The sequence below is a fragment of the Mastacembelus armatus genome, chromosome 21, assembly GCF_900324485.2.
Source record: "Mastacembelus armatus chromosome 21, fMasArm1.2, whole genome shotgun sequence".
Classification (NCBI taxonomy): domain Eukaryota; kingdom Metazoa; phylum Chordata; class Actinopteri; order Synbranchiformes; family Mastacembelidae; genus Mastacembelus; species Mastacembelus armatus.
In genome coordinates, this window is record NC_046653.1 from 20,764,545 (window position 1) to 20,788,047 (window position 23,503).

Below are 23,503 nucleotides of genomic sequence, written 5' to 3' on the forward strand. Positions count from 1 at the left end.
CAGGCTTTGCATCCCACAGGGCTGCGTTCGTTTCCACAGGTCTATTTGGTTCCTGAGTATAGCTGCTGCTATTAACTTTCACACTCATGCTGTTGTCAAGTAAAGTCACATCCTTGACTTTTAGTGTTGTTTAAGTTGTGAGTCTCTAAGTTGGAAGTTGATTTTGTCTTCTAGTTTTCATTGACACACTGGATAAATGAAAATTGTTGACAACAGAGCCAGAAACTGTAAATGTGGCTTCAGTTCATCCCAACTCATGAACTCATGAGCTTTGAGGAAATGTATCCACATATCCAAAATGCTATAATCAGTAAGTCATTTCAAGTGAACTCATAAACACAGCAAACATGGCTGCATTTCAAAACACCATCATCTGAATATATGAGCAGTCGGACTTTAAATCTGCCAACCACAAACCCAATCATGAATTCACCTGAACAAGGAAGCCTGTGATCAGCTCCATGACTGTGGGACTGTTTGTGCATATTCCAAATACAATCAGCACTCTTATAACCAAATGAATTTACACAGCACTGCAGTGCCATTAATTTTCCGCGTTCCAGCTGTGACCCCAACTCTCCCTGCATTATACAATCCCTGCAATGTCTGCACAGAGAGATTGAGGACTGATGAAAGCAGATACCGTCTTTACTTTTGAATCAAAGCGGGTGCGTGCTTGGGTGGTGATGGAGAGAAGCAGCAGTGATGGTTGCAGACACATGCAGGGCACAAGGAGAACTGCTAGATGGTAAAAGAGAGTGGGCTGTCACCTGAATGGAACAGTGCAACAGCACTGACAACGTACTACTTGAGAAAAATGTCTCACAGACGTACTGTAATGTGCTGCCTTACATTTTTACTAAAAGCAAAGTGGCATTGAGTGCGAAATGAAACTGCTGTTTAACATCACATTTTCTAGCTGAACTGAGCGTACTGAATCACCAGTGATCAAATCTTTGGCTTTTAAAATTTAAAGCTCCTCTCAGTGAAACCTCCCTCATTGAACTGTCAGCTCAGCTGTCATATATGGACCCCAGTGAAGAGCCTGTTGAAAGACCAGAAAATCCACCTCACTATCACAATGGTATAACGCCGCAGCAGATTGGAGAGTTACGGTATTAACCTTGCACATGGTGCTTGTAAAGCTCTTACTTGGTAATAAACTGAACTAAACCAACCAAACCAGACTAGAACTCAAGGCTCCAATGTGTGAAATTATGATGTTTCTCTCGCTGTTTCTATTTATAATTGAAAAACCAATCAATTATTCATATAATTAAAAATTAAAACTAATTATAAAGTTAATAAATATGTATCTTTGCAATGAACTGAAATGATTCTTCCTTCCAATGATCCTAACATTGAACATTTTACATGCAGGTTATTTATGCTCTTTCCTGACAATGTTAGTAAAAAGCTACACTTTGATAAGGAAAACGGAGCGTCATCAGGGAATGAAGACAATTGAACTCAAGCTTGAACTCAAACAAACAAAGCCAGTGTGAAAACAGCCTTCGTCTACAGGTGGTTTGGGTATTTAAGCAACAAATCACCGGTTCAGGAATCTAAACTAAATGCCTTAGAGAAATACGCCTTTGATGTTGAAGCAGAGGCTTGGACTGGCAAGTGGGAGATATGGGTTTGTTCCCATTTACTTATATAAGAAAAGAAAGGGAGTATTTTAAGATGCCACCCTCCTCCATCACTTTGGACAAGCTATCGTTTACTGGCAAATGAGCCTGGGGGTAGAGACATCATGGATACACCTCCACACTGGCTAGAGGGAAGAGGGATCCACGTCATTTATCCCTATAGCTCACAAAAAGTTAAAAATGTGCATGAGTGAGAAATTAATCTGAATTTAAAGAGTGTAATAGTGTGTTTAGGTGCATGTGTTTGTATATACGTGTGTGTGTGTGCTTTCAACACGTCATAAGGATGTAAACATAGTGCACGCCTCTGTCAGGACAAAGAGAATGGATTCATGGAACTGTAGAGAACAACAAAGTCAGGGTGAAAACAAATGAAAACCCTCATAAGTCAACTTCTCTCCTCCAAAACTAGACAAGTAGAACATGCAGACAAAGGGCGCATTGATATCAGCAGTGACACACGGGTGGCAGCTGTACACATCATGCCATTCAGTTGCTGCTGCCGTGAAAGGGGACTTTGTCAGACGAAGTTGAGTCTGGTGATGTGCTTTCATCCAGTGGGGTAATGTAGTGTAAAATAATGCAAGTCATTGTCCTTCAAATAATAGTGTAAATGATGCTGCAAATGTAATTCCTAACCTTAAAAGATCCAGATAATTGAAAAAAAGGGTTCCACAAGCCTGCGAACAAAAAAAACTGAAAATGTAGCATTGATGAAAATGGAAAAGTTTAGGTACATACTGCACTTTAACATATTCAGAACTAAACACAGCTACTCCATATGTCTGCACACTGTCCTTGAAAATGTTGGTTACACCAAATTTCCTATCCTGATGATTTTCATATTATACTTGCATCAGCTGAAACCAACGTTTGCATGGAAGGTGGAAAATCAGTCTCATATAACGAGGCACGTTTTGGAAAAATGCAAAATACACAGTCGCGAAAAGCAAAAACATACAGAACCAACAGCAACAGAAGATCACCGAAGATGTAACACTGCTGTTGTTGATAATCAGTGTGTAGTGTGTTATTATTTGCTACACAGAGAGTTAGCGTTAAATAACATTAACTGTGACAAAATCTGAATATGTAATCAAAGTTGACTTGCAGCAGTGGAAAAGTTTGTCAAAGTAAAAAAAAAAAAACATACCCTGCAGTCACTTGAAGCACGGCAACTGTGCACCGTACTCTGGGTTATATAAAGACTGCTTTTCTTTACTCAGTGACAGTGACATACCGGTTTAGATTACACGGCTCCATAGAGAGCTGCGGGCTTGTCATTTATGACGCCTGATGCAACCGTACGGCAACCGCGCACCCCACAGCTAACACTCCTGGCTATGCTGCTGTTCCACACAGCTCTTACAATACCACAGGCCCTTCACAAACCACACACATCACACACAGCCGCAGACGGCGCCCTGAAATGCGTGTGTCTATATGGATACACTCAATGCACCTATACAAATTTAATTATAGTCTCTGCAAAATGGTGGATATTAAAAATATTTATGTTTATTCTCACCTCGGCATATGCACTCCTCTCCCAAAGGCACTTTAAATGCTAGCTGTAAATAAATATCCTTATCATTAACTTTTATATCACAACACTGGTTTGGCCATGTCTGGGAATGTGTTCTCACATTTCTAGATGTAGTTAATAGCGGCTTGGAATAAAAACAAAAATAACACATAGTTCAATGGGCACGGTGCCTTACCACACATAAAGCGTCACCTACAGAGACTTAAGCTTTACTGACAGAAAATCAAGGGAAAGAGATGTCACATTACTGCCAACAATGTTTTATTGACATGTACTGTCCTCTTAAAGTGAGCACCACAGCAGTTGGGACTTGCTGGAAAATGTCAATAAATTCAGTCAACAAACCTTTCAGTTTTAAACTGATGCACCTTATGTCCTTATTGTTACTAGGGAAATCAGGGATTTCAAAGCAGCACGTATAATTTTAAGTAGCCATTCCCATCTGTTACCTCACAGCAAGATGTTTTCCAGTTCAAACTCTGTTCGTGTGGAGTTTGCATGTTCTCCCTGTGTCTGTGTGGGTTTTCTCCATGTACTCTGGCTTCCTCCCTCAGTCTGAAGAAATGCAGGTTGGGGTTTAGGATAATTCGTGGTTCTAAATTGCCCATAGGTGTGAATGTGTTTGTCTCTGTGATAGACTGGAGATCTGTCCAGGGTACAGCTGCCTCCTGCCCAACATCAGCTCATAATTATTATTACTTGTTACCGAAACACTTCACTCCAGACTTTATTTATCTGATACAACTGCTAGATTGAAAGACCTGATTGAAAGCTTTTTATTATATCCTACAATACTATTTATATTTGTTATTTTCCACATTCACTCACCAGTAAAAGCGAAGTAACAGACTGAATTACTTTTCTAAAATACGTCTTTGGTTGTGACCTGTCAAACAAACTAATTAAATTTTGATCTTGGCATTAAGTCAAATGAAGAGATGGGATCCAACTGAAGAAACCTCTGATAAATTCTGGCAATTCGATCAAAGGAAAACAGTGAATAGGACTGCAAGCCTGCTGTTTTGTTGCTCCTGCGTAGTGTCAGAAAATATGTTAAGTTTAAAAGTTAATCAAAGCAGTGATGTACAGCTGTCTAGAGGGTTCTGGTAGAGGCTCTTCACTTTCTCTAAGATTTCTGTGATAAATTGCTCCCAGCAGTTTTTAATCAGATGATATTTATGCCCAGCAGAAGTCATCAAGATGTTACATACATATAATGAATGAAGGACATCTGTGGTTCTTGTCTGTACCAGATGAAGATACACACACAAACACACACACAAGCTGGACCTGATCAATCTTCATTCAGACCCCAGCCACAATCTGACCTGCTCATCTAAACACAAATGCATTAACTATCCCGAAGAGACATGCTGGTTCATTTTTCAGTGCCACTAACTAAAAGTTGCCTTCCCCAGCACATTAATGATACAGTGGCTGTATAACTTTTCAGCCTGCAGATGTTTCTTCTAATTATATTTCATGCAAAAAAGCAGCTCCTACAAAACCTCTCCAGAATGAATGCAAATAAAGAATAGTGTAATATTTGATGACTAAAGGTAAAATACAAAGAAGGGGCTTGATGAGGCATACATGCCTCCATCCCAGGAAATCAGCGGTTGAAGCACTGAGTGCTAAAAACAGTTCAAACTGTATCCTGGCACACAAACACCTGGAATAAACCTTCGCCAACATTGATTCTCCTTTGGTGCTGCTGCAGGTGTAGACCAGCACTAGAATATCAAACTGTTCCACTATGTTTGATATTCCGCTATTATGAAAAGGACTATTAGCATGTAACCTGACAATAAGCAAAACAACAACAAAAATCAGAAAATAAGCTTAAATCAATAAATCCTAGATTCATAAGAAAGGAGAGATGTAGTCCCAAAAAGTACTAACTTTAAAATCACAACAAACTATTTACTGTTTGTTCAGCACAGAGAAAAAAAAACAGGAACTCATTATTCGGCCTACCTGTATCAACGACAGGTTACTGAGGTCCAGTCGGAAAAGGTGGTTTCTGAATTGAGAAGAGAAGAAAACAAGATGATATGAGTGTGTGCACAATGTGACTGATCTACATGTAGAAAAACTGTGTTTAATAATCCAAACTGAATAACAGAGAAGAGACACACCATTTAGCAGCTGTTGACTTAACACAAAGCCAATAAATGGTCAAACTCTGACTGTCCATCAGTCTCGGTTTTTAGTTTTATTAGTCTGACTTTTGTGCTAATTATTACATGTATTTTTTGTCTGCATCTATGACTGGATGTTTGATCAAGGATCAAACCAGGCAAAAGCCGAACTCATATCAGCTCATGAGAACAAGTGCGTGCACACGCACACACACACACACACACACACCCCCCCACAGGTCACTACTGTGAAATGATGTATTTTTTCTAAACTCTTCCCTTCTGCCAAATCCAGAGCTTGACTTGGTCCAACCAGGCCTCAGCAGCGCACTTAAGAAGCATCATTATCCGAAAACCGCACTGAGTGAGTCAGAAAGGGTATCGCATTCTCAGTAATGTGCTCTGTGGGGCAAAAAGCTGAGTGGATTTACAGTTTCTTACCTAGCACCCACAATAAGCTCATTCCTAGTCAGGTCAAGGGTGAGCTGGGAGTAGTCTCTCACGCCGGGATGGGAGAAAGCAGAAATCCACGGACTGAGCTCTGAGGAAAGAAAGGAGGAGGTTAGCAGAAACCAAACTGTTCATGATATAAAAGCAGTGACATTTACAGACAATACTTAAATGACATATTATAGTTTACTAATGCACAGAAAAGCCTCTTTCTTTGGGTATTTGGTACACAGGTGTAGGTGTGTGTTTCTGTGGTAAACCATGCTGAAATGACTGTCAACAGAAAATAAATTGACAATATCTGCAAAATAATTGTTTACGTCAAAGTGCCTTCTTAAAAGTATTTTCTTCTCTTTTTTAGAAGAAACTAAATATCTTTAGGTTTGGGTTGTTTATCAGACAAAGTCAAACTGAAGTTCCCTGCATTTTTTGACATTGACATACTTGATTATTTCAAATTGAAATGACTTGCATACAAAATTATGAAAAAAAAAAACGATGAGATACATCTGAGTTTCAGTGAAAGATTCCTTCACTGGGATGGTGTCTCAGAGAGAGGGGTAAATCTGTGCAGGCCACGGCAGACACAATCCTGATACAACCTGACATTCAGACAAACACAGCTCTGTGTGATGTATGAGGCTGAATCCTCAGCGCTGTTTGAAACTGGCATTTACAAATCCAAATTTCAAAGCAGCGGAGCAGAGGTGCTGCCTGGCGGGGGTTTTTAACGTCACACTGAAAATTGGGGAAAAACAGCATTTTCTCTTCAATCTTTGTGACCCAAAGTGCGGACCTTTAAACGGATTTCGCCACATGGGGGGTTCGTGCCGCATAAAAGGATTTACTGTATTTCCCATGCTGTACACAGTATCACAGCAGATTCCCTTAACCAATTTGAAAAGCTGTGTTAAGTAGCTGAAAGCCAAAAGCTCAGTAAAAACTGAAAACCTTTGAGGAAATGATGAATGATGGTTTCAGACCTTATATGTTTAACTGCATAATCAGAAAACAAGAAAAAAAAATGCTGGTGGTCATGGGAGAAACTTTCAGCCACAGTGCTGATAACTATTCACTATGAAAGTGATGCTCAAATATGTAAAACTGTGAACATTCATTTTTTAAAATATTAGATTGAGGCTATGGATGTGACACTATAATCAATGTCTGGAAAAAGTTATAGTGGCTCAATTCTTTTTCATGCAGAGGGTTGGATTTTAGATAATTAGAGTGGTATAAAGACAGAAGGCTGCACATAAAGTACAGTATGGTGCTCTTCATTTAAGACAGATATGACACACACACACATGAGAAACACACATATACTATAATTAACAGTGCCAATATTGACAAGGGACATCAGTGAAAGGAGAATTATCTGCCACAATCTGTTTTTGCCAGATGTGAATTAGGATAGGGTAGTTTTCAATGAGCTGCTGTCAGACTGAACTTTACTCCTTTTCTGAAGTTATGAGATGCAAGCAGGGCAGAAAGGGATGCCAGTTTAATCTATATTAAATTTATATTTTCAAAGAGTGCAAATGCAACATAATTGTAATGACGATTTCTATGCCTGACAGCTGTTATCCCAGCTGTCAGTGATTGTCAACAATTCCAGTAAAAGCAATTAGAACATCATACTTTTCACCTTCTCCACCCATGAGAGTAGGCCCTTAGTTCCTACTGAGGACTGAGACGACTGTGTGTTCTAAAGCCCAAAGGGGGAACCTCAGTGTAAAACCTTCTTGAATCAATGCATGAACAAGGTCATGACAGAATCTATGAACATCATAGCTTCCTCAGTTGTATACTGGGTTGTGTCTAATGCAGCAAGGCTCCACATGGGGAGAAACTGCCTGAAGAAGTAAGAAATGAGACTATGAGACTTCATTAAAATGGATGAAGGTACAAGAGCATGAGTAGCTACTGAAGATAAACTGAAACACAGACGCAGCAGCAGCAGCTAGGAAGGATAGGCGGAGACGTTCTATTGCTCGCCACGTGCATGTGTTATTTACGCAGTATTGCATTAAAAACAGATGAGTAAGTGCTTCTGACCTGGCAGGATTATCTATGGAAAATGGTTTTTCAGTTACTGCTCAGACAGTGTGTGAAGGACATGGCATGAACTCGGAGTTGAAAACCGATGCTCACAAAACTGCAGAAGTAAACTGTGCCAAAGAACATGACGGACACTGGCAGCACATTCTTTGGTCAGATGAACCCAGAATAAATGTGTTGGATTAAACAGGATCCAGTATGTTTAGCGTGGACCGGGCCACAGTGACTGCACAATGCCCACTGTGAAACATGGAGGTGGAAGTGCGCCCATGTGGGACTATTTTCACGCTTAGCCATATTTTATTACTCAGAAGAGTACTCATTGTGCATAATTTTGTCATTTGAAAAGTCAAAAAATGTACTGTTAATAAAACACAATTAGAGCTGTAAGTTAAGACCTCCCTGGAAAGAGCTCGACAAAAGGCCACTTCTTCATTTTAATAATGTGACTGTAGCTGATTATTGAGTATCATAACAGGTAATACATGCACAGGAATCAGTTTTAATTTTTAGAGAAAACAATTGCAATTTTAATCACATTAACCACATTAGAACGAGATGTCTTCAACAAGTTGTTCATCCCACAATGGCACTGACATGATGTGTGTACGCAGCACTGGAGCAGAAAAGTCATACCACCACATGTGTTGCCTGAAGCAACACAGTCATGCATGGTTAATTATATCAACAATAGCTCTACATAGTCTCACTGAGAACATAATAAGGGAAACATTAACAGTACTAAAATGATTTTTAATCAACCAGCTAGCACAGTGAAGTTATGTAACCTTTAAATATTAATAATCTGTAAAACACTTCTACACATACAGGAGTAAATGACTGAGCTTCAGCACATATAATAAATCATTGGATGCCTGAGTGTAATTCTAATACCGCACAAAATCTGCAAGTGTCCATTTCCTACTCTCTCTATAAACATTTATATCACCTGCAGGCACACAGGTTTCTCAAATTTAAGCATGCATCTGTGAGCTGATCATCAAAGACGGTCAGCTCATTTGCAGGGTGGGTCTTGAAACTGTACAGCACTGGGGCGAGAAGGTGACCAGGGCCATCTGTACATCACTCTCTGATTAATGGCTGCAGGGGCTGAAGCTGGGGGAGCAGAGGGGAAAGCAGCAGGGAGTATAGGCCATCTTTAGCCTCACAGGCATATGTAAACAGACCTGAAGTTGATTTAAAGAATCCAACACGCTCACAGGTTTGCACAAAGCTGCAGCATGTGTGCATAGTGTCCCTGTAAATGTGACAGAAGAATAGAATTCCAACACAGCCATGAGATCATTTTAATTCTGTATATCAAACTGTAAACACTGACTGTACTATCACGTGCAGAAACACCTCATTAAAAAGGCTGAGTGCTGAAAGGTGTGCTAAAAGCTTGAAATGACAGACAACTGCTGTGTTGTTTCATTTTCAAGAAAACTGTCACATCCAAATAGTAGACAGTCACTTTTCCAGTTTTAGCACATGGTGCCCAGTTCCACTTTTGCAGTGGTTCTGTGAAATATTGCGAATACTGTGGCATAGTTATTGTCAATAAAACAGCTGGAAACACATAATGTCTCAGGTGGTTACTGCTGGAAGAATCATTACTATTGTTTTACTGATTGAAACCCAACAAGAGAAGAAAAAGTAAAACTGAAACTGATACTGTGCTTGTGATTATCTGAAACTCCCAGTTTCAGACAGACTCCCAGCTATATGTAGCCAATGAAAACTGAATTTAAAAGTTCACACACACTCCACTGCTGCATCCCAGATGAGCTGAGCCCAGTTTCCTTCCTTTCCTTCTTCTCTCTATAATGTCTGTACTGTTTCTCTCCCAAACACACCCCCACTTAAAGCAATTCTACCAAAAGAATCATTATGGTTTAAACCGAGCACTTGGTTGACAATTTTTCAAGTTTCTCCACCTACTTAATCCATGAAAGACTGTGTGAAAGTGTGCACCATTATCCCAATTTAAACTAATGCTGTGTCATGCCCCTCTCTATAATGGCATTTAACCCTGTTGTTAAGTGTTCACTCAGAAGAGCTATAACAACAGCATACTAGTTGGCTGCACAACACTTTGTAGGGATGTGTTCATTTTAAACAAGCCAGATTCTTTCATTTGACCTTTACGGTAACTATGCAGCAAATGTTAAACAGGATCATTAACAGGACAATTGTAAATACTGATAATATTGTGCAGATAGAAACGCAACCACAGTCTAAGAAATTAAAAACAGCACTGCCAGTGAATTGTTGGGGGAGCCTTGCCATGGGTGCCTGATTAACACTGGGGGTTATGTGTAACACACGGCCTATAGACTTACCTGGTGTCTTTCTCTTCCAAAAACACATCATATTATCAAACAAGAGAGAGGCTGGAGTTGAAGTTGGAAAGATTATACAGGGAAATGGTGCTAAAAGAGAAAAGCAAAAGTACTGCTGCTTATAAAAAGAAGGAAACCTGAGGCTAAGGTCTGGGCTAATGTCTGTGCAGTCCCATCCCACCAAGCAGACCTGCCCCCTATGTTACCAACTGAATATATCCTGGAAAAAATCCAGAAATGGAAATTGATGTCATTTAGACAAATGACAGACTGTTAATAAATGACTCATTCTCCCCATAAAATAAGACCATTAAAAGAGAGCATATGACATGAACCATAAAATAAGAATGTGCAGTGGAGAAATTGATAACAAGAAAATTATTCTCACACAAGCAGTATCCACCTAACAGTAAAAACAGGAGCTGTTAGCATTCAGTTGAGAGTTTAATACGGAGCATAAATCACTTGAAATTTGAACTGAAGCATTACGTGCATATAAACATTTCCCTACATCATGAATACTCCTTCAAAAGCTTGTAAAATAGCATGGCTGAATTTGATTCAGCATGTAGGAGAACTCATGGTTCAGAAAGGCCTCTGTGGCAGGGAGGGCTCTTTCACTGAATGACATTTATCCTCCTGCTTACAACTGGTTTTATATGTGCTACTTATTTCTTCTCCTTATAACTGTCTAGTTGGGTGGTGGGCAACAAAGGGAACTAAAGCAGGATGAATATGAAAGTCCCCTCCCTCATGGTTGACTTGTGGGCCCCAAGCTGGACTTGATGAACGATTATTGCATTCTCTTTTTTTTCCCTCTGCAATCAGCAGGCAGACAGATTAATGCATTAGCCCGTGGCTGCCACAGGGATGAGGACAGTGGCTGAGACATTCGTCTCACACAGACATAAATCATAACCTTTCTATCTCCTTCCGTCTCGCAGTTTTTAAACATTTGCCTCCCACACTACCAGCATGTGGGCAGAGTGAAGTGGCACCCCGACCGATCTGAGTCACTATTAGAGCGGGTCTGGATGAAGAGCAGTCAAAGCTGGAAAATGTCAACATATTATAGAGCTGAGGGAATGAAAACAACAAATTGTGGATCCAACACACACACACACACACAAAACAACAGAACATGATTACAGTCTGATCTGTTTATCACTTCACACATCATAGAATGTGAGATTCCCTCAAGTTGGGGCTCAGAGAAAGGACTATTTGATAAAGGTCCAATCCTCCCTCTATCTAATCTCTCCAGATTTGGAGCTCATCTGCTAGCTGGCCCATCAAACTTTATAAGTCCCTGAGCTGGGAGAATGCTGTCAGACATTAGGCATGAGGTAAATGCAAAAATAAAGGGATTTTGGTAACAAATCAAGTGTTTGTGGTCCATCTAATGTTCTCCCTTTCTGTCTTCACTATGCATGTGTTCCACAGTGGCACCACATTCATTCCAGTGAAAGCTGATCACTACACACGTCAGAAAAGTTCCTCAAGCTTCCTCGGGCGTGTTTGTTTTTGGATAATGGAGCAACAAAGCGGCTGAGCTAGGTGACTCTCTTCACACATGAATGGAACAAAAATAAGATGTTGTCCAATGGTGATCACAAATGAGCAATTTCAGAAACTTTTAGCAGCTCAGAGTGCATTTATTTTTAAAACGTATTCTTTTGTGAGAACTGCATGGGAAAAGTTGTTTTTCGTAACCCGTAATTCCAACTGCGGCCAATTTGCCAAAAACCACCACACAGTTAGTAGTTAGCACTAAAAGAAGGAAGTGGCATTGGCAACAACTACCAAAGAAAATTGCACAGCTAATGATTATACCACCAATTTTCTTCCCCATGGTTTAAATGATTGTTAAGGGCACAATTAATCAGTATGGGAGAAAATTAATTTCTAACTATTTTTTAAAATAGTTTTTTCCACACTGCCATACATTAGACTGCATGTGTGAATAGCAATGAAATGACTCAGGCTTTCACTATTTCACTCATGGCTGTCCATGTTTGAATGTGGCAGCAAAGCTTTCAAAACATCAGCCAAGCAGGAACAGAATTAAAAAAAAAGAAGAAGTTGCAGTTATTATACAAACTGGTATCATTAGAGCCAAAGATTGGATGAGTGGGAATAAAATGGGGTTGACTCAGTGAGCAAAGGTTAGGAAATGACTTTAAAATCCATTTAGTAGTCCTGGTAGAACAAAGTGGCTGTTGACTGGATGAAATCTTGCTGAAGGACAAAGCGTCAATGACCTTTAAAACCAAACTATGTATTTCAGCAAACTTGCTTTTTTTTTTTTTTTCCCTTTGGCTCTTTCATTCGCTGTCTGACTGAAAATGTTCACCTAATAAAATCATGTTTTTTATCATTAGCATTATAATCAGGCATCTAGTTGATTCCTCCCCTCAAGCACAGGCCTGGTTAATGGGCTCTGAATGACACATATTATACTAGAGGTAGCTGTCTATCATCATCTTCCTTCAGGGGTTACGCAGAAACACAATGACTTGCTAATGGGAAGACTCACTTAAAAGAATGGTTATCTTGAGGGCAAGGCAGTCAATCCAATATTGTTAACGAAACAGGTCACATGACAATTTCCTGCTATTTGCCTTCTGGCAAATGATTCGGTGAATGAAGGATCATCTCCACTGTCAATTAGCCCATATATTATTGCTTTCTGAATAAATTCAACTCAACTGGCGGTGAGAAATGTGAAAGTAACAATGGGGGCCAAATAACAGCCCAGGAATATATTCATCCTGCAATATGCAAATGTAAATACGATATCCATTTTTTTCTAAGGATATTTTTATGGCAGTAAACTTAAACCAGAACCATAGATGCCACAGTTCTCCACATTTTCTAGTGCTGTGGAGCAAAACATTCTCTGCATCTTTTCACATTTCAGCCTTATCTAGCCAAAATCCCTTGAAAAATGTTTTGTTTGGGCTTCCTCATATCACTCTTTGCCCTTCCTCACGCTCCAATCTCCACCCCGTCTTGTCTGTCCCAGTCCACGATAGCGCTACTATTCTAACTTTTTGATTTTCACCGTGGCAAGAGAAGCTGCCGTGCCTCAGTGGAGCACAACTTTCCCTCTACCCCTCGGTCCTTTCATCCCTCAACCGCTCTGACTCAACTCAGATACAGAGGGGCCCGGGGGTTACGGGCAGCACTGAGGAAGAACCTAGAGAGGCCAGGGACTCAGCAGCCAGAAGAGGAATGACACTGGGGCCAGGAGGCTAATAGCCTCTCAGTCAGCAACCGGTAAAGATGTCTGTCAGCCTCTCACAAAACCTATGGTGAAGCTCCTGGCATTCCCTTATAAAACTGACAGAAATGTGAGTGTGAACAAGAGATAAAAGTAGAGCAAATAGCATAGGAGCCATTCAGACATGGCATCTGCTAAATTGCTGGCTTCATCTGTCTCTTCAAGTAATAACTTTCTGGTATTCAAACCCACATACGGTATCTGTAAGACAAATACTCAGTAATGGGTTTATTTAAACTCAACTTAACGTGCCTCAACGTCACGCAGTATTTATCATCAAGGTCAAGAGGTGGCACTGCTGGAGAACAGTGAGACAACAGTGATGAAGAGTGGATGCAGTTCTCTAACAAGACGCATCAGGAACGGGGTTTTCAAAATGCTTTAGCAGATGAAATAACATCTGTGGCTTAACTAATGAGCACTGTGAACGCAGGAGACATTCCCCCACAAAGACCCGCTGCTGCCCTCATCCTACATTGCTCATTCTTTCTTTGTGAGTTATTGTTCTTGTTATCAACCTCTAATAGTTCTCATCATCATTAATTAGCTCAAATATAGGATCCAGTATGACAATACCAAACATTGTTAAAATACCAAGATGTTAGACTTATATTTAAATTCTGCTGTTCAGATTCGGAATGTAAAATGTTTTGCCAAAACATTCACACTGCAAGATGTTTATAAGAATGAACATATGAGTGTCCACATTTTGTGAGGATTATTGTGTTTGTGATTTTAATCTTTGGCAAAAAAAAGTATAAGGGGAAATTATTTAACAAAAACGTATTAAACATTTTTGCATTGACAGTATTTGTGCTTTTATTTTCTCTGATATAAAGTATTTCAATGTGTGTTTATATTTATCAAATATATATGTTCAAGACGCATATTTTTGCATGGTTTTAACTTTGCTGCTGAAATGCCATTAAATGCCCTTTTATTCAAAAACAAGCCTGACTTAAAATTACCAATGCACTAATGCGCACATTTGAACGAGGATCCAAGACGACAGGGGACAGGAAAAGCAAAGAGCAATTTTCACTTGCCCATCTACTCTTCAGTTAAAGTGGCAATAAAGCCTTTAAATGTTTTCTGATCCTCTTTGCTATCTCTCAGACCTCCATCAGATATCCTGACATGCCATCAGTGGGTGAAAGACTGGCCCCAGCAGCATGCTAAACTCAGCTCCATTCAGCTGCTTGATAGATGGCTGCAAACACACCACAGCTCTGATAGCACATCTCCAATTAGGTCCACCACTGTAATCATGAATGAAATGGGAAACAGAGACAGGTGATAGAGTAAGAGGGGAATGTAAAATGAAAAGATCAGAAATTTGTGGTGAGTACTTTCTCTTTTAAGGGATGTCTTACAGGGACATTGCTCATGTGCTGCTCAAGAGCCCTTTAGATGGTGACATGATAGCTCAACAGCAGCACTATTACCCAGACGATGAAAGGCTGCAATATGCTTTTCTGCCTATTATAGACCAAAAAAGAGCAGTCTGAGAAACAGCAAGATGATGGAAAGGAAGAGGTGAAGTGAAGTGAAAGTGAAGGAGGAAGGTAAAAGAAAAAATGAGAGGAGGTGCAAAGAGGAGAGAAGGAGAATGAATTAGAGAATGATACAATGGGCAGAGAGACGAGTCCTGACAGGTGGGAGATAAGAGATATCATAAAAAGCAAATGGGAAAGACAAGATATTCCACGAACTGAACAGGAAATGAACACTGACACCGGTTGCTTTCTCCTCTGTCTCGCTTCAGAGAGGAAGATTATAGCGATCTGAGCCGAGCACACGACCCAGCCTGCGGAGCCATCAGACAACTGCTTCTTTTCTCTGAAAGAGGTAGTGAAGCCTGAGCTAAAGGTCTTACTTGTTCTGCGCAGCTATGACGTATCACATTGCCTTGATGAATATTGCTGTACTGGGTGTTATGAATGTGCAGAGTACATCTAGTTCTCTTAAAGACCAGGCTGACCCTTTACACAATCCAAAACCCGTTCACCACTGACTCCATAAATTCCAAAAAGAAGAGCGTTCCAGTTGCTGCCCTCACACCATGCTCTTATCAGACCGACAGTCTTATGTTGTGAGCCAGTATCATCCATCTAAATCATGGCTGGCCGCTCGTACAGTGTGTGTGCCTGTGGGAGGAGGAGGTTACGTGCTTCCAATGCAGTATTCCTGCCTGAATCTGTGTTGTGGTTGACATACAACAGCAGACATACAAACATACTGTCAGCAGTGTTTATGGTGTGCTTGAGAAAACTGGAAAAATACAGTGCTGTCGAGCCTGATGGGAAGGTCTGATGTTCAACATGGTAGATGTTTGTCTCGATTGTCTCCTACATCTTCTTCCTCCAGTGACGTCAGCCATGCTGTCAACTACACTGTTTACATTCAAGTCACATCTCAGGACAGTGTTTTATAACAGTGTAGGGGGAAAAAATACAATTTTTCCAAACCAATGATGCGTCTCTCACATATTTTGTATATAAAGTTGTTTCAGGGGCAGTTGGTTTGGGTTTGCATCACATCCCAGAATATTTTTAGTGAAAATTAAAGAAATCAAATGTACCTGATCTACTCAGCACCAAACATTAGACACAGTTAATGAGTAGCTTTTGAACACAGTGGGGCATTCACGCTCAGAAGGTAAAGAGCTATTAATCTCAGTAGGAGGCAGGTAGCATCCAAAAACAGCTGAAAGAGAGTGAATGTTGGACTGGGTGGTCAGAAAATGGACTATAAAATCTTCTGTATATGCTGTACATACAGCTGTTTACCAAAAAGACATGCCGTATCAAAAAGGTGATGGTATGTAAATGGCCATAAAAATTAGTTATTGCATATTTAAGTTATTTTAAATTGAAATAAGGTGACGAGTCACTTAAACATCCATCATGGTTTCCAGACAGTCTCTCTGTCATATCCAATCGAAACAGCTCAAAAATAAATAAATTAATAAAAAAGTTGTAATAAAGTTTTCCTTTAGGACAGTACACCATTTTGTCAAAGGCCTGGAAAAAATTCAGGATTAATCATCTGTCCACAAAGCTAAAGCAGTAGATGCATTAGTGATAGATGTATCGGTAAATTTGTCCCAACATGACAAATTCAGGTCAGTTTAAATTGCTCAATGTCCTTGGAGCCTTTGGTTTTAAGATTTTCCACTTAAGGCAATAGCTCGGCTTTATGCAGGCAGCATGCTTCATTGGAGAGAACAAGTCAAGGGCCAGGGGACGTTTGACATCTAACCCTTCTTCTCAGAGAAACAGTACAATGATTAAATCTCACTGTATCAAACGTAGAGACACTGTCACACAAAAACCTCCTCAGACTGATAGCCAAGAGAAAAACACAAATACAACTGCTTGTCATTACAGGCAGATCCTTTTAAAGCATGTGTAGATGACTACATGCTCTTACATGCTCATAGCAAAATCTTCTTAGCTGGCTCCCTGGTTTCCTCCAGGTGAATGAGGTAGCGCTTCAACAAGCCGCTATAAAACGCTCATCAATCACAGAGGCTAATCTCAGGTTCTCGCTGACACTTTCATTGTGCAGGCCTTTTCTATATGGCTGCCTCCACATAATGCCCTGCTCTGCCTGCTTTGACAGGCCAGAGGCCCTGCAGCTCTCTGCCATGAGAGCCATTCTCAAGTGGCACGCCTTTGAAGTGAAGCACGGGTGGAGCCCGGCCTAATCTGGATATCTGGAGCCCTGGTGGACGGAGCCAGAAGGAGGCAAAGACTCAGCGTTTTTGTAGGTGACCTTGGACCAGCTTAGTGGGGAATGAAAAAATTCCACTAGTTCTATGGGTTGAAACTCGAAAAGAAAGTTTTCAGATTTAAAACTACTATTACATAGAAAGCCCAGTATGGAAGGACCGAATGGTACTGAGCTTTTATGTCCATGTTCAATTCCATTAGAGCTCAGAGTTAAAAAACACGGGTGCGCCCCAGACCTCTGAAGAGAACAATACTGCAGTTCAAAAAGGAAGAAACAAAAGATTTGAGGAAAATGCTTCCAATGTGGTTTGGAGGAGCTGGGAATATCTCTAATCACAAAAAGACTCTCTGGCCACATCTTCCGTTTTTATGCTTCCGTCCCTGTTACCCACCAGCAATTTTTTTGGTGTTCCAATCTTAGTCAGTGCTTTTGGCAGAGGGAACACAAACAACCCTATTCAAAAATAAACACAGCAATTTTGTGTGTGTTTACCTTTCATTTTGCCATATCTGTGTGAGACTCTATGCCCCAAACTGTTCTATTCCATTTCATGCCATGAGGAAGACCTTGTTTCTTGGCCCACAGTACAGATGAACAGGACAGATAGTAAGCACCATTATTCTACACAATCATTTCTGTCTTGTCCCCTCGTGTTTTCTGTTCTTTTATAGCTGCATGCTGACCTGCCACCTGAGTGCTAAACTCTGAGGTTTCATTGCACCTGGCACTGGGATATGTTTATGAAAACAATTCATTTTGTTAATATGAGAAGTCTCACTTATATGTTTTTCATAGAGACACAGTACATAGGCAGAATGTATTTGGTACACACTGCTCTTCATCATTAATGTATAGAGAAGTCTTCACCTTCAGATACACCATGGCAATAATTTGCAGCACTGAACGTCACAACACATAAAGCCTGCACAAACCATTTCACTGTCCATTTCGCTGATGAGAGAGATTTTAAACCATCAGTGTAATCAGGGTTTATGTTCAACTCAGTTGCTGCTTCTTCTAACAGTTTTATTCGTCCATTTGTAATTCTGAATGCATTATTTTACTAATTAACCCTATACTTGCTTTTTTTTTGCCAATGTCTATAACTATCAGACAACTTATGGCAAATCTTAGAAATTCTTTCTCTATTTCGAGGTTTAGGTTTTAGCATTGAAGGTGAACAGATGAAAATTTAATCCCCTTCTATATCGTATCATTATTTTTATACACAAGACACTGTTATTAGAGAATTTTGTCCCGCCTGTATGATCTTTAAACATTGGTTCATTGGGTCTAGAGAGATTCTGTAGCCCAGACACCAGATACTATTGATTTTTTTTTGGGGGATGTTAAAAACCTTCAGACATTAAATTAATCATTTTTTCACTGATGTAAAGTCATTTAGGCACTTTAACACTGAAGGATAGCCCAAATTTATTACATGGTTGCCTGGGCTTATATATTATAGAGGGCAGCTGGAGAAGCCTTTTCTATGTGTACACTAAGTTTCTAACCAGGATTTTGCAAGAGAGCATCTACATGAAAGTATTGCAGTGGCAACAATGTGACAGGATAAATGTTAACATCCTTGCATAGAGCAGAAGATAATTCAGTGTCATGCAAAAATTGGCATAAGTTGTTCTGAAATTGAGACACATCAGCACTATAGGGAGAACAGTGCGCTCATTCACTACGGTGTCTAGCCTCTCACTTTTGTGGTAACAAATGATGTCTGACCTTGGATGGAAACCTTTGGATGTTCTTTCTTTGTGCACTCTGGATGGGTCAGCGGGTCAAACAACGCCTGGGTCGAGGTTGTTGGTGTCGGCGAGTACTGCGTGAAAACAGTCGGGAGGAGGAGGAGCAGGAGGAGGCCGGCCACAGACGAGGGCGTGGAGTCCTGTGAGGAAGCTGTCATGGTGATGACCTCTCCTCTAACTGCCAAGGTGGGCCTCTGGGATACAGCTGGAGAAGAGAAGAGAAATCTTCAGCACCTCAATGCAACATTTTTACACTGGGTTTCAAAGAAAAGAAGCTGACTATGAGTCACTTTAACATCCTTTTTCTTCCCTCAAACTTATAATTCCACTGGGCCTCCAGCTTTGAGAGCAGCATAGAAGACCAGGAAGAAAAAGAATAATGCAAAGGTATAAAATGTTGGTAAAAAAGATTGAACCGTGGGATGAAAGCAAGAATGTTAGGTAACTAGAGGGTGGCTGGAAAGACGAGCTATAAAACTGAGTAAACTAAAATACAGGAAAAAAGGAGAGCTAGAGGGCGTGAAGGACACCAAGGGAAAGACTGCCCAAAACTCTTACACTTAGCAATGAGCCATCTCAGAGAGGTACCTAACCTCTAACCTCAAGATAATTATTTAAAATGTGCAATTAAACTTTAGAAGTTAATTTAATGGCTGATTAAAATTGGAAAATTGAATGCAATAGTGGACTGCTCAATGACTCATACATCTCTACAAGTCAGTGAAGCAGAAATACCTTCACTTAAAATCTGCAGCTCTCAGAGATGCACTTGAAAAACACGCACAACTATTTGGTTTGATTCTTTAATACCTAAACATTTTTGCAGCAGATGTGATGGATACCAACAACTGAACAGTATGCTGTCAGTTTCTGATATCCATATTCACATATTATGTATGCGGACCCAGCAGACAGAGATGCAAATGTTCCTACATGAAACACACTTACCGCCACTCTAATGCTTTCTGAGTAAATGTAATCTCCTCCAGTCATAACATATGACTCTCCAGTGCTGAGCTGAAACGTGCAGTTCATCATCTCCCACCCAGCACTTCTTATGATGTTAGCTTAGCGAGGGGTAATATCTTTAAAGTAGATTAAAAAACTGAGAGCATCAACTCTTTTGCAGCACTTTGGCTGGGTTATGTCTTCGTAGCGTTTTCCTCACTAATGCTTCAATCAATAACAAATTATTAGCTTGGTTGAGTTGCAAATCAACCACAGTGCCCTGCAATCAATTATCCCTCTTACTACAGCTGGTAACTAATTAGGCAAATGCACACGGTGCCCATGTTTGTCATTACAATACAGTGGAGTCAACAGGACCCAAGCTACTGCCAACACACATACTGTTGATTAGACAGGTGGAAGTTTTCAATGTACTTTGCACTAGACTTGAATCAGCAAGGCCTCTCAAGTTTCAGGGCTCCCTGCCATCCTCAGACCAAAAAACAGCGCTGAATTTGAAAAATGGGTTGTGCTGGTGTCACTGTGTTGGTCCGGGTACCAATGAGTAGATTTAATATAATTTAAGAATTCGCATTTTAATGAAACATCAGGTTCAGCCTCGCTGGCTGTGTCCTTGAATATATTCAGACTGTTGTATTTGACCCTTTCTAAAAAGCCTGCTACAGTATCGATCATTCTGCTGTGCCCAAATATAGAGCTATTTGAAATTCATAATGTGTTAGGCCATTTCCAGACAGATCCAGATTTATTTTATTTAAAAATTATCTTCAAGAATCGACAAAGTTTCAATCATCCACATATTCTGACATTTTATTTTCTACTTTGCCACCCAAGCAGAAAAGTCACAATATCAGAAAGCTTCTTGTTCAAAGCTTAAATCTCCTCTGCAGAGCACATACAGGCCTCTTGAGCCTGCAGCTTTATGCCACTCCTGCAAGCAGAGGTCTGACTTTCATGGAGTTGTTGCTTGTTTACAGAGCAAGCAAAAATGTTGGTGTGCTATCAAGTCAGGTCTCTCAAAAATGAATCATGCCATTATGACATGTGTACTGTCTCTCCCCTTCTCTTCTTTTTGGGCATCGTCTAGACTCACTGGTTCTACTGGCCTCTAGTATTAATCCATCTCAACCTTTTCCTGGCACACACAGCTAAATTGCTGATTTGTTTTAAGTCAATCAAACCAAACAGTGGGAGGGTGTTAGGTTTTCTGGTTATCCACATCACCTGAGCACCCATGTGACCTGCTGTCTGCATAGCTATAGCCCTCTCTAAATTCTCCCCTGAAGCTTGATCGATTCTATAGCTTACCTTGGCGAGCTGATGACTGCTCTTGTCTCCCATTTTCATATCGTACTCCTGCCCAGCAACCAAATAAACTACCTTTTAGCCATAACTTCCATTTGCTCCTTGTCTGCATTTGGGTGCTCTTACCTGTTACCAAAGCAATGGCCAAGATCACATTACTGTGTCACTGAGATCACATGGCACTCAGAAGTCATGCTCCCTTCTCTCTGTGTACATTACAAAGGCAAACCACATGGGCTTTCAGATTTCGTAAGATCTAAATCACTGATTTATGTTGGTTAAAAAAAAGATGGTGGATATTAAACGTTAATGCTGCATAACATACGTCAGTGCATGCACATCATGGTATCCTCACTAGTATATATATATATATATATATATATATATATATATATATATATATATATTGACAGTCTGGGTCGTTCTGTCTTCTTATTGAATTACATTGGGTGTACCTCTGTTTTAGTTTTTCTTAATGACGCAATTTGGACTTTTGTGTTACTTTTGACCAACATACCAAGAAGCTGATTATATTTTTTTTTTCTAACTAAATACCATAGCACTGATAACCAACGTTAAGCAGAGGAATGTTTCAATTATTTGAAGAAAAAAGATAAAGGCAACTTATCAGGTTTGATGCAAAAAATCCTATAAGTTGAGACTTTCCATAAAACAATATAATACTTCCAGATGTATTAAAAAGAGTGCTACCTTGGTATGAATGTTATAGAAACACAGTCTCTCAGCAGGTGATACATTCATTTTTAATTTTTGTTTCCACTTGACAGTACAGGGTGACAGGTGACAACATGGGGAGACAGACTGGAGGATGACATATGATTAGGGTCTCTTGGTGAAATCAAATGAAGAACATTAAGGCCTGAGTTTTACTCACTCAAAAACTCCCCATTTCATTATTTGGATTATCTGCAGGAGAAGAGTTGGCATGTGCTTAATTCACATTAAATCACTGAATCCTGAAAGTCAAAAGCTGACTCTACAAATCCTCTCATTAGTCTAAAAGCTGGAGAGCAGGAAGGGCAGCAGATCATGACAGATGACCAGGACTCTGCTGTAACTTCAGACTTTGGTGTGTGAGTTATCTTGGCATGGACACACAGAGGGAACTGTACTGTCAGCAGCAGGTGAGGTTAGTGTTTGGATGTGAAAAATGTCTGTAGAATGTCATGTCATATACTCAAACAAACCCAGATATGCTCACACACAATCTCAGCTCTAAGAAAAGGCAAAGTCCAGCCATGGACAGGTGATGACACTCCGGATTGGGTCCTGGCAAGTGGGCAGAAATGACGCATGTTGTGAGCCAACGTCCACTCCTCAATGTGTGTGTATTTTTACGCAGGTGTGTGTGTTTATATCAAGCACGGCTCTTTCAGGGCCACCACAAAGAGGAGTCCATCCAATTTCCCATCCTGCTGTGTTCAGGATTAGCGACTGTGTCGGCAAGAAAACACAAAGATCCATACTTTGGACGAGGCTGTCCCACAAACACGGACACACATCATGTGCATACACACAGAGGGGTGCCTATAAAATCCTCACTGAGCCACTATTTGCCCATTAGCCAGACATCCTGCCATACACAATGAGTCAATTAAAGGTGCACTATATACTGAGGACTTACAGGGTCTTTGTGTGGATTGGACTAATAGCTGTCCAGGCATGTCTCATTGTCAATAACCTTGTGATTAGCAAGGAGAGAGATAAGTGACTGCAGAGGTGGAAGAAAAAGTTCAATTCTTTTAAAAAAAATAACTTGATCACTAGGTAAAGTTACTCCACATAGAGGTCCAGCAGCCAGTAACATAAGCTGTAATATGTACTCCAGGGTTAAAGATTTTGTGAATGAATTCCAGCACATTCACAGAGGCGTGTGTGATGAGGGCACCAGGGGTATTGTGAATATCTACGTGTTTTAAAACTGTTTGGTCCTCTGTTCCACACCCATCATGTGTAAATAAAGTGTTTTTCCAATAGGTTAAAAGTCCAAGTGAAGTAAAGTGCATTGTCTGCTACAGCATGCAAATCAGCTACATAAATCACATGTTCTGAAAAATCAGACAGAAAATGCCACTGACTTTAAACTACCCACGTTTGCATTGTTCCTCTTATGAAATGAAAAAGCATGAGCACACATCTGTTAGTGTTATTTCAGTCCATGTAGATGCTGGTGTGGTCCCTTCCATTTATTAGTATCCATTCATATCACAGAGGTAACTATCAGTTAATCTGCAATGA

The 23,503-nt window shown here is 40.2% G+C and overlaps 1 protein-coding gene across 2 annotated transcripts in view; it reads right to left on the minus strand.

Annotated features, from left to right (window-relative positions):
• sema5ba (sema domain, seven thrombospondin repeats (type 1 and type 1-like), transmembrane domain (TM) and short cytoplasmic domain, (semaphorin) 5Ba) overlaps positions 1 to 23,503 on the minus strand; it is a 140,090-nt gene that overhangs the window by 65,202 nt on the left and 51,385 nt on the right. For both annotated transcript variants that reach the window (XM_026296322.2, XM_026296321.2), the window contains exons 3-5: positions 18,948 to 19,175; positions 5,781 to 5,880; positions 5,176 to 5,221 (exon numbers count right to left, since the gene is read on the minus strand). In XM_026296322.2, coding sequence (XP_026152107.1) covers positions 5,176 to 5,221; positions 5,781 to 5,880; positions 18,948 to 19,128 — 327 coding nt within the window. In that variant the 5' untranslated portion in view covers positions 19,129 to 19,175. The remainder of the gene's footprint in view (positions 1 to 5,175; positions 5,222 to 5,780; positions 5,881 to 18,947; positions 19,176 to 23,503) is intronic.